Source organism: Mastomys coucha, unplaced genomic scaffold (assembly GCF_008632895.1).
Source record: "Mastomys coucha isolate ucsf_1 unplaced genomic scaffold, UCSF_Mcou_1 pScaffold15, whole genome shotgun sequence".
Taxonomy (NCBI): Eukaryota; Metazoa; Chordata; class Mammalia; order Rodentia; family Muridae; genus Mastomys; species Mastomys coucha.
Window position 1 is genome coordinate 22,659,140 of NW_022196897.1, and position 12,417 is coordinate 22,671,556.

General features: G+C 39.2%; 1 protein-coding gene across 9 annotated transcripts in view; it reads right to left on the reverse strand.

Moving 5' to 3' along the window:
• The window catches only part of Gapvd1 (GTPase activating protein and VPS9 domains 1), a 77,135-nt gene that overhangs the window by 43,232 nt on the left and 21,486 nt on the right, over positions 1 to 12,417 (reverse strand). For 5 of the 9 annotated variants that reach the window (XM_031369939.1, XM_031369940.1, XM_031369943.1 and 2 more), the window contains exons 2-7: positions 9,242 to 9,459; positions 6,848 to 7,691; positions 3,695 to 3,781; positions 1,863 to 1,997; positions 1,526 to 1,715; positions 124 to 204 (exon numbers count right to left, since the gene is read on the reverse strand). In XM_031369939.1, the coding sequence (XP_031225799.1) occupies positions 124 to 204; positions 1,526 to 1,715; positions 1,863 to 1,997; positions 3,695 to 3,781; positions 6,848 to 7,691; positions 9,242 to 9,426 (1,522 nt within the window). In that variant the 5' untranslated portion in view covers positions 9,427 to 9,459. The remainder of the gene's footprint in view (positions 1 to 123; positions 205 to 1,525; positions 1,716 to 1,862; positions 1,998 to 3,694; positions 3,782 to 6,847; positions 7,692 to 9,241; positions 9,460 to 12,417) is intronic. The other 4 variants (XM_031369946.1, XM_031369944.1, XM_031369948.1 and 1 more) reach the window with 1 other exon arrangement.

A 12,417-nucleotide genomic window follows, 5' to 3' on the forward strand; every position in this document is an offset into this window, starting at 1 on the left:
AAAAAATGCAAGTGATCAAATTTCATGTAGCAACTTAGAGAAAGCAAAAGCAGCATGCACAGAGAGCACACCTGTGAATATTTCTAGTGCACAATATGGAAGAAGAGGAGACCTACTACCCACCAAATGGGGTTACTAGAGGAATATGAGCAGTAAGATTGGTGGCTGAAGAATCCCAGGCAGTGATGGCTGCTAACTGTTGTCCTGGGTTGCAAAAATATTAAATAGAAAGAAAATCAACCCTATGAACATTGGAAACATTGTTTAAATCATGAAATTAAATGCAATTACAAGATTACATGATCATACAAAACACTTGGCAGACATTTGAAATTTCTTCCCATTACACCCATCTCTAATAATATTCAAGTGACAGAAAAAAAGAAAAAAAAACCTAACATACAACAGTGAAGGGGGTGATCTCTATCAAAAATAGTGGGTTTTCATATTAACAAATTAAAAAAATCACTAAACAATTTTTTTTTTAATCAAAAGAAATTTGGTTTTTTTGGTTTTGGTTTTGGTTTTTGAGATAGGGTCTCACTACATACCTCTGCCTCCTGAGTGCTGGGATTAAAAGCATGCATCACCATGCCTAGTTAAGAAATGTATTGTTTTATTTTATTTGTTTGCTTGTTGGTTGGTTTACAAGGCATGGTTTCTCTGTGTGGCCCTGGCTGTCCTGGAACTTGATCTGTAAACTAGGCTGTCCTTAAATTCAGAGCTCTGACTGCCTCTGCCTCTGCCTCTCTGCTCCTCTCTCTCTGCCTCTCTGCCACTCTGCCTCTCTCTCTGCCTCTCTGCTCCTCTCTCTCTGCCTCTCTGCCTCTGCCTCTGTAGAATGCTGGGATCAACCACCTAGCCCCATTCTGAATTATAAATCTGACACTTTGGGATAGTGAAGAAAGCTAAAGACCTGATGATTTCATATTCCTGTTGCTATAGATCCACAGTATGTTAAATGGAAAACATTGATTTCAAGAAACTATGTTCGTACAAAAAAATCAGTTAACTGAAATTAAATTAAAATGAAATCCTCTTCTTTAAGGGCTTATATTAATGTTCTTTGTATCCCCAGCATCTAATACAAGTACAAAACAATGATCATACCATGTTGGATATTTGTATGGATTAAATGAAACATTTGTAAAAAAGGTTTAATCGGTGCCTAGTACAGACTACATGATCAATCTTCAAATGCAGGTAGATAGGTTACAAATACTCAATGAGTAAAGTCTAATTAAATATAATTATTTCTTTTAAAAAGCAGAGTCTAATAGAACCAAGCTGGCCAAGAACTACCCAAGACTGACCTTAAAACTCTGATTACCCACCCCCACCATCTGGATGCTGGTATTACAGTCCTGTGCCATAACACTTGGTCTATGTAGTGCTGGGAGCTGAACCCAGGACTTCATACAAAATTCTCTAGGCAAAATTCTAAGCAAATTCTCTACCTATGGACTACACCCCCATCTTTGAAGAAATAGTATTTAAAAGCGCCAGTATGAAAGGTTCTCCTTACCTATAGGTAACCGATTTTTTTTGTTGGCTGGAGTGGTAGCTGGAGACATCTGAGGAGTGCTGTAAGGAGTCATGTCGAGACTGCTGCTCTTCCCTGGCTTAGCCTGGGGCAGGTTTGCCAACAAATTATCAAGAGCCATTCTATCTTCTTTCAGTTGATCTCCAGACATCACACTCTTCATAAAATTTACCTAGTAAAAGGAAAAGACATTATCTAGTAAAATCAATTTTTCAAAAACAATACATTTCTTACAGTATGTATTATTCATCTATGACCTGCCAATGCATGGCTAAAAGAATAAAATCCAAAAACTTCAGTTAAAGAATGATGCCATTACCAGAGTAATAAGCTGACTGTAACTTATATACACCACAGTTCTGCTCAAGCCTTCCAGAAGATTAACAGAAGACATTGGCGGAGTCTCCACTGCACGGCCCCCAATTACAACATCAAGGAAAGCAGCAACACAGCCCTGTTTGAAACAGAAAGAGATCAAAGTGAAATTCTCCCTTCAAAAGACTGGAATATTTTCAGACCAAGGTGGACAAGCATAAAAAAGAATTAGCTTCATGAAAACTATTTTAAATCTTACACCTTAAAAACTGCAACTCTTTATACAGTGATGTAGAATAAGCTCAAGAAAAACAAAGTATATGCATGTATTCTACAAGCTACAATACTGAAAAGGCAGGAAGGGTGTGGAGTGGGAGACCTACCAGGAATGTGCTGATACATGTTGGCATCCAGAAAAGACTGGGGTTATCATCCAGAACTTTCTGGAGAGGAATGGGGGTGATGGGTGACAAGCATGGGGGAGACAGATGGTGCACAACACACATTTTTATTTTAATTTTTTTGTTTGTTTTTTCTTTTCAATGTTTTCATGTATTTCTTTGTGTGTAGGGTGGGCTGGGTGAGTGATTGTTCATGAGGATGCACACAGGAGATGAGAAGACAGCCTGAAGGAGTAAGCTCTCTCCTCCACCATGCAAGTTCTGAGAACTAAACTCAGCTCATCAGGTTTGATATCACAAGCACCATTTCCCACTAAGTCATAGCTAGCTCTGTTTCTTGTTTCTTGAGGGGTTTGTTGTTGTTGTTGTTCTTGTTCTTGTTTTGAAACAAAATTCTACTCTCTGGCTTTGGCTGACCTAATAATACTCACAATGGTGCCCAAGTTAGCATCAAACCAGAGTGAATTTCCTGCATCCACTCCTCAGGATTACAATATGTACTGCTATGCTCAGAATGGTATTTGAAGTTTTCACATTTTTTTATTCATTTGCTTTTGAGATTAATTCTTATCTATGTACACACATATATGAACATGTATGTGCTGGTGATTGGAAAGGCAAGGTGAGGGTACAGGATCCCCTGAGGGCTGAAATTACAGGTGGTTGTGCCCCAAACAAGCTTGGTGCTAAGAACTAAACTCCTGTCCTCTGAAAGAACAGCAAGCACTCTTACCTTCTGAGCAACCTCTCCAGACTGAAATCTGAGTTTTAAACCAAGTTGAATTAGTAACCTACGAAATATTTATGTTACTCAACTAACTGAAAAATGCCATAAGAATATTTAAAGTTATTTAATTACTGCTGATTGTTATGTTAGTAATAAGTTAGTTAAAAACAAACTTTAAAAAAGAATAGGTCTTGATTCTCATTACAATAACCCTTTAATATTTATAAGACAGTTTAATTATAATCATTAGAGAAATTTTCCTTAATGTAACTGCTGCTGATACAATATTGTTAACTAATTTAAAAACAAACTAATGACTGAATTATTTAAATTTTATATCACCTAAAGACAAGATTTAATAAAAAAAATACTTAAGTTCACTAATACTTTGCCAGAATTTTTTACATTATATTATTTTATTTCATGCTGTTTGTTCTTGACATGGGATCTTTCTAAATAGCCCTGGATGGCCTGGAACTTCTGTGTGGACCAGGCTGGGTCTAGGAATCACAATGAATGCAGGGATTAAAGTTATGTACCAAGTAAGTGTATTTTGTTTGTTTGTAATAAGGACTCTTTATTATCTAGGCTAACCTTGGACTCAAGGCAATCCTCCCACCTCAACTGCGATCACAGGTGTGGGCTAGCACTCCTGGACACCTTACAGTCTACGAACAGTATTTCTCATGACACAATATTCATGCCTACTTTGTCAAATTTTCCAAGGCTATTTTTGGTCCGGGGATCTCCTTCTTCAGTGCCAGTCATTGCTAACTGCTGCAAAAGGCGGCCAACCTGCAAACAAAAACAGCGATAAGCAGACTGTAGGCTGCACACACCAATACTGGTCTATGAAAGCACTTCCATTCTAGTCTAAGAATCTGGTTTCACAATAATATTTGCATTCATCTGATCCAGCAAACAAAAGAACATTCCCAATAAAATATGTATCTTGTCTCTGGCAGCTTTTGTTATTTTGAGATTAAGAATTAGAGGAAGTAGAAACTTGCTGTAATTTCTTGTCAGCACATGACAGCAGCATGAGGAAACTGAAAGCACAATGTATTTGTTTCTGGTATTGTACTTGTGTACTTAAAAATATTTTACACTTTATTATTACTGTATGTGTGTATAAGAGTGTCACAGTGCACATGTGGCAGTCAGAAGACAATTTTTGGGAGTTGGCTCTCTCCTTTTATCATAGGTTCCGGATATGAAATTCAAATTATCAAGCTTATACAGCATTTTTACCCCCAAACTACCTTTAGCTCAAGAAAAATTTTAAATTATCTGCAAAGGCTAACTCACACAATAAATGACACAACATACAGGGAAAAGCATTCTCTTCGTAGTTTTCAGTTGCTTTTTTAGACAGGGTCTGTGTAGCCCTGGCTGCCCTGGAACTTGCTATGTAGACTATGTTGGCCTCCAACTCACACGGATCTGCCTACCTCTGCCCCAAGTGTTGGGATTAAAGGTGTGCATGTGGGCAAGAAACAATGATTTTTTTTTTTAAGTGTATATACCTGAAGAAGTTGAGTCCCCTGGAATTGGAGTTACAAGTGGTGGTTATCTGACATAGGTACTGGGAACTGAACTCAAAGAGTAACAAACATTTTAAATGCTTATCACTTTTGTTTGATTAGGATTTAGGGAAGGGTTGTTTGTTTTGGTGGTTTGGTTTGGTTGGGTATGGTTTGGTTTGAGACAAGGCTATGTAGCCTTGGCTGACCTGAAACTCTCTGTGTAGACCAGTTTGGCTTTGAACTCATAGAAATTCACTGCCTACAATATGCTTAGATTAATGCCATACAAGGCTTATCAAGACAGAGTTTCTCAGCCGGGCAGTGGTGGCACATGCCTTTAATCCCAGCACTTGGGAGGCAGAGGCAGACAGATTTCTGAGATCGAGGTCAGCCTGGTCTACACAGTTCCAGGACAGCCAGGACTACAGAGAAACCCTGTCTCAAAAAATAAAAAAGTATTAAAAAAAAAAAGACATTATGTACCTAAGAATGATCCTGCATATGAATTGTTTGCCTACATATATGCATTGGTACCATCTGCATGCCTGGAGCCTATGGAGGTCTGAAGGTATCAGAAGCCCTTTGAACTGGTGCTATAGATGGTTGTGAGCTACCATGTGGGTGCTAAGAAGTGAACCCAGATTCTCTAGAAGAGCAAAAAGTACTCTTAACCACTGAACCACCTCATCAGCCATGAAAAAGGATTTTTTTTAAAAAATTTTAAAAAACACTTGGCATGGGCTGGTGAGATGGCTCAGCGGGTAAGAGCATCGATTGCTCTTCTGAAGGTCCTGAGTTTGGATCCAAGCAACCACATGGTGGCTCACAACCACCCATAATGAGATCTGACGCCCTCTTCTGGTGCGTCTGAAGACAGCTACAGTGTACTTATAATAAATACATAATAAATAAATCTTTAAAAAAAAAACAAAAAACACTTGGCAGACTAACAGCTGTCTGTGACTCTAATTCCAGGGCATCCAATGCTGTCTTCTTCTGCAGACACTGTACAAGTATACATGCAGGCAAAAGCCCTCATTAAGACTTTGGGTGAAACATCCACACACATTAAATAGATAAGATTGCGAGTGTACTGAGCACAGGGAGGCTCTGGTTCCTCTATGGCATGTGGAGGTCAGAGGACAACTTTGGGTAGTTGGCTCTCTTCTACTAGCATGGGTTCCAGGGACTGAACACAAGTTATCGGACTCCTCAAGCAAGGACTTTTACACAATGAGTCATCTCCTTTGCCCAGAACTCCAATTTTTTAAGAGGCTAACTTACTATATATCTTCACAGGGTGGTGTCTACTTTAAAAAACATGAACATTTCTGCAAAAAACCCCAAGAGTTCACTAGCACTCCAAGGAATTCTAACGGTAAGTAGCCTCTTGTTCAGCTTCAAGAGTTTGGGGGTTTGTTTTGTTTTATATGCATGGGTACTTAGTCTGCATGTATGCCCTTGTGTTGGGTCCCCTAGAACTGGAGTTACAGTTGTGAGTTGCCACGAGGGTGCTGGGATTTGAAACCAATCCTCTGGAAGAGCAGTTAGTGCTCTTAACTACTGACCCATTTCTCTAGCCCCCTCTAATACAGATTTTTTGTTTTGTTTTGGTTTTTTCCAGAAAGGGTTTCTCTGTGTAGCCCTGGCTGTCCTGGAACTTGCTCTGTAGACCAGGCTGGCCTCACAGAGATCCATCTGGCTCTGCCCCTCTGCCTCCTCCCCTGCTGCCCATCTGCCCCCCTGCCTCCTTGCCCCCCTGCCCCTGCCTGGATTAAAGGCATGCACCACCACTGCTAACTTCAACTTCAGTTTTGAAGTACAAAGGACACTCTCAATTTTCAATCAATCTGGACTCTGAAATTATAGAATAGGGATTATGAGCTTGTTCTAGAAAACCTAGCCAATTCTATGTCCAAGAGTTCAAGGATTTCATCTGAAAACCAATGCAAAATGTTTATGACTATAATATCTCAAAATCCTAATAAAATTGCTTTTGTTTTATGAGAAGCATTTCTTTTAAAAAAGAAATGGTAAGAATATATGAACGTTGTCATTATTTTTGTTACTACTCCATTACATAAAGATCAGCTGATCTTAAACTAAATGCTACATTAATAACAGCTAAAGCAGGCTGGAGAGATGGCTTAGCTGTTAAGTGCACTGGCTGTTCTTCCAGAGGACCTGAGTTCAGTTCCCAGCAACCACATTGTGGCTCACAACCACCTGTAATGGAATCTGATGTCCTTTTCTGTCATGCAGGCACACATGTAAATACAGCACTCAGATACATAAATAAATAAATCTTAAAATAATAATAATAGCAAAAACATACCTGCATCAGGTTAAATCTTGCCACCTCATTAATAGGTGCATCAGATATTATTCCATACTGCTCTGGATTAACAACTGCGGGACAAATGAAGCAAGCCAACAGAAGATCGGTACACATTGCTCTGACCTCCCCAACCTCCAATCTGTCTACACAAGAAAGAGTTTTGTACATCTGTGACACAATCCACCTCAAACTATGTGGAAAGCAGTATGTATTCTGTTTAAGATAACCAATAAATTTGTTCACCAAAGCCACTAGTTTAGCTTCATTGGAATCTACCATTTCTTGAACCTTTTGCCTAAATCTATCTGAGCCTTTCTCTCCAAAGAGTTTTTCCTGCTGAGCTGGAGAGAATCTCTCAATTAGCTTGTTTGGATCTGTTTCCAGATGGTCTTCATCTTCTACAAGGAGCTGCATGATTGGCTCATGTAAAGTAGCCGTAAGGAAAAGTTTGGCAGAAAATAGTCCTTCAGAAAAAAGTTTAAATAAGATGCTGAAGGCACAAGTTCCTCTCCTCAAAAGGCGCCTGGGGTTGTCACTTTCTTTAAGTTCAAATTCAATCAAGTATCGTAAAACCTGAAGGAGGTAGCTTTCATCTTCTTGCATAATACAGTTGCCATACAAGGAGGTAAAAACAGTGTAGATAACACTTTGTGTGTTCTCCTGATTGAGTTTTTCTCCAGCAACCAAAGAGGAGGCAATAAGACGTGGATTTTCTCTTAACCGACTCAGGAACTCTCCATAAGCTGTTTCCTGAAATCCCAGTTGCTTATATCCATCAACAAACTGTGTATCTTCCAAAATCTTGGCATGCTGGCAACATTCAGCAGGGGAAGCTTCAGCGCTGGAAAATATTAGCACACAGGCAAAATAATATTAATAACAATTACACAACACAAGCGTTATATTGAAATTAACAAATCTGAGTTCGTTACTGTGCCAACAATGACATCTCCTTGAATTGCTACACTCTGAGAACAACATGGGAATGAGTAAAGACAGCCATACCTGAAAGTAAAAAACAAGCCAACTTTTCCATATTCAATGTCCAGAGCTATCTTCTATAAATTAAATTCAAAAATTTGCTACAGCATAAAAACTGTGTATTTACTGACACAAGAACATTCACAAATATTTCAAGTACTACAATAATCAAAACAGGAGCTCGGGAGGTAGCTCAGTTGGAAGAACCCTTGCTGGTGAGCACAAAGCCCTGGGTTTGATTTACAATATGGAATGTCTTCGTACATACAGCCTTCAAGTCAATGCCTCCCTGGCAAGCACAACAAAGAGCTGTGATCTGAATGACATCATCAAAGGTCAGTCCTGCCTCTTCAGATTTTTATAAATACAATCATACAGTATATATTATTTTTTAATCTGAATACTTTTAACAACATTATACTAATAATGTTACAGTTAAAAGCTACTTCTTGGAACAATGGAATGAAGTCACACAAGGGCACATAGATCTACAGGTGGGCAAAACCACCCATACACATAAAATAAAAATTTTAAATCTAAAAAAGTTTTTTTCTTTAAAAAGATACACAATTCCATTTGGGCAGTGGGGGTGCATGTCCAGAGCTTGGGTGGCAGAGGCAGGTGGACCTCTATGAGTTGGAGGCCAGCCTAGTCTGCAGAGTGAGTTCCAGGGCAACCAAGGCTACACAGAGAAACCCTATATTGAAAAACAAACAAACAGGGCTGGAGAGATGGCTCAGCGGATAAGAGCACTGACTGCTCTTCCGAAGGTCCTGAGTTCAAATCCCAGCAACCACATGGTGGCTCATAACCATCTGTAATGAGATCTGATGCCCTCTTCTGGTGTGTCTGAAGATAGCTACAGTGTACTTACATAAAATAATAAATAAATCTTTAAAAAAAAAAAGAAAAACAAACAAACAAAAAGATATATAATTCCAAAACATGGAAGTACTTATAAATATCACAAAATTTAGTCTCTATAACAATAAAATGTTACATATGCAAAGACATAAAACATTAATCCTTAAGTTATCTGTATCATTGTGTAAGCTAATTCATAAACAAGTAAGCTCCATATTTTTTATTTATTTATTTATTTATTTTTGGTTTTTTTTTTTGAGACAGGGTTTCTCTGTGTAGACTTGGCTGTCCTGGAACTCACTCTGTAGACCAGGCTGGCCTTGAACTCAGAAATCCGCCTGCCTCTGCCCCCCAAGTGCTGGGATTAAAGGTATGCACCACCACCGCCCGGCTGGTTTTTGGTTTTGGTTTTGGTTTTTTTGGGGCTCCATATATTTTATAAGCAAAAGACTTACCTAATATTGATTTAAAACCATGCATTTCATTTGAGTAGTAGTATAGAATTAAATGTTCACATAATGCATGACCTGAAAATTTTGTCTTTACCTGGTTATAATAAGACGATCCAAATTAATCCTCTGTTGCTTTGCAATCCATGCTGTTCGATACAGCTTTTCAGCTGTCTTCAGTACATCGGCGTTTAGCCTCTGAATGAGCTGTTTCTCAGAACTCACGTATAAGCGCTCCTGCTTGAGGTGGTGGGCCAATGTATGAATATCTAGCTTCACCATCTTTGAATTCGGAAAAGGTATAAAAGTTGATCACTAAGATTAAAAAAAGACAAAATTCAAGTTTATGTTACATAAATTATTTTCTAAAATCAAAAAAAGAGTAAAATACTTTTTTTCTGTTTTTTTTTTTTTTTTTTTTTTTTTTTTTTTTTTTTTTTTGAGACAGGGTTTGTCTGTGTGTAGTCCTGGCTGTCCTGGAACTCACTCTGCCTTGAACTCAGAAATCCGCCTGTCTCTGCCTCCCAAGTGCTGGGATTAAAGGCTGCTGGGATTAAAGACATGCACTATCACTGCCCAGCCTGAAATACAAGTTTTTAAAATATTATATTTTATTTTTTCATTTATATATGAGGGGCATGTCACAGCATGTGTGTGGAAGTCAGAGGGCAAACTGTGGGAGTCTGGTTCTCTCCTTCCAGTATGTGGGTCTCAAGGAGTGAACAAGTCCTCGGGCTTAATAAGTAGCAGGTTCATTTACTACCTGGGCCATCTCACTGGACCATGATTTTTTTAAAAAAGTGTGCATGTGTGCCCATGTGTGTGAGCCTGCACACACATATCCACATTCACCACACAAGGCATTGGATGCACTTTATCACTCTCTGTCTATTTCTTTAAGGCAGGGTATCTCCCAGAACCTGAAGCTTGTGTTTTGTCTAGGCTGAAAGCCAGCAAGCTCCAGCGCTCCTCCTGTCTTTGACCCACCTAGAGGCATGCACCAGATCCTTGGCTTGTTAAGTGGATGCTGGGATCTGAATTCCTGTTCTGATGGTTACTAGCAAGTGCTCTAACCACTGAGAAATCTGTCCAGATCTTAAGGATATTATTTTTGGGCAATATAGTTTCACATAGCCCAGGAGAGCTTTGAATCCTTTATGAACCTAAGAATGATCCTGAACTCCTGCTCATCCTGCCTTTACCTCCCAAGTGCTAGAACTACAGGGATGGGCTATCATGCCCAACATATGTGGTGGTGGGTATTGAACCATGGCTTGTGCAGGTTAGGCAAGCACTCTACCATCTGAGCTGCATCCTCAGCCCTTTTGCTGGTTTTCTGAGACAGTCTCATTCAGTCTAGACTTGCCTCAAATTCACCATATGGCTGAGCATGACCTGGACCACCTGATCCTCCTATCTTAGTCTCCCAAGACCTGAAATTATAGGAATGTACCCACATACCAGGAGATTGTTTCTAAATTAGAGTTAACAGCATTAAATACAATCTGAGCCTATATAGGGAAGTGCCTCTGCTCATTAGCCAAGGACTAATTTACATGGACTAATGACTGTTTACATAGAGCAATCAATACACCCTGTTGACTCTATCTATGTAATAATCTAAGTAGTTGGTGGGGAGGTACACCTCTAATCCCAGCACTGGAGAGGCAAAGGCAAAGTAAATCTCTGAACTCGAGGCTAGTCTTGTCTACAGAGTTCTAAGGATATCCAGGGCTACATAGAGAAATCTAGCCTCAAAAACAAGACAAGACAAGACAAGATGGATGGAAGGATGGAAGGAAAGAACAAAGGAAGGAAGGAAGGAAGGAAGGAAGAAAGGAAGGAAGAAGGAAAGAAAGAGGGAGGGAGGGAGGGATGGACGGACAGACGGACCTATCTGGTTACTTTTCCTGTTTCCACTGGGAGTCTACCATGACCTCCCTGGGAAACCTATGACTAGTTGCTCCCTATTTTGAATTCCCAAAGTCTGCTCTCCCCATAATAGTGTAACTGATGGTCACATCACTTTATTCCTCGACTAGAAACCATCTCAAGATTTTACCTTATACTTAGAAAGAAATTCAAAGTGCTCCATGGTCTTCCCTAGCTACATCTTTGACCCTCCAGGACCTACCTAGATTTACTACAGACAGCTACTTGCTTGCTAACCATCCTTATTGGGTAGCTTCTACCTCTAACAGGGTGCCACTGTGATCAGGACTTGCCTGTTTGGTTCACTGCCCTGTTCCAGGCCTGCATGAGGGCATAGTTTACAGTGTGCCAAAGGTATGGATGAAATCAAACAACTCTTATTTATCTAACAACTAAACAAACAAATACACACTGTACATATATTTTAAAGTATTATTATCTAAGCCAAACCTTGAACTGCCAGACCACAAATGTCTTGCACTAACAACAGAAATGCCTATACTTAAGATAACAGCATTGTGTGAGCAAAGAGCAACTATCAACTTTAAAAAAAAAAAATCTCATTGAGAACTGAGAGATGGCTCAGTAGTTAAGAGCATCTACCATTCTTGCAGAGGAACCTAGCTAGGTTTACCAGGCAGCTCACAATCTTCTCTAACTCTAGCTCCAGGGGATCTGATACCTTACTCTCACCTCTCTCTGTAAGTACCTGCACTCACACTCACACACAAACACACATAATTAAAAATATTGCTAGATGTGTACTCAGGAGGCAGAGGCATGTAGATCTCTCTGAGTTCAAGGCTAGTCTAGTCTACATAGTGAGATCCAAATACACCAAGTACACAGTAAAGACTCTTTCTTAAAAAATAAAAAAAAAATAGGGATGGGGTGGTCACATCAAAATCCAGTCCTTAAAAAGGTATATATACACATCCACATTTAAAATTTTAAACTGAATATTATGAGGCTGGGAGTACAGCTCAGTGGTCAAGCCTAGTATGCACGAGGCCCTGAGTTCATAAAAATAAAAATAAAAAACCACAAACAATTAAATATTATGAGAGCCAGTTGTAGTAACATATTCTTGAGTTTTGCTGGAATTCAGCCTAATTCCCCTAATCTCAAAGAGCCCATAACCAAAATACTGTTCAAGCTACTGAGTAAACATGTTTTCAATGACACAGCAAAATAAAAATGAATTTATACAATTCAGAAGTTAAAAATCTTCAACTATAACTTCAAAATTAAAACTTAGGACTAGACACTGTGGTCCATACCTTTAACCCCAACGATTATAAACAGTTTAGGTCAGTGGTGGCGCATGCCTTTAATCCCAGC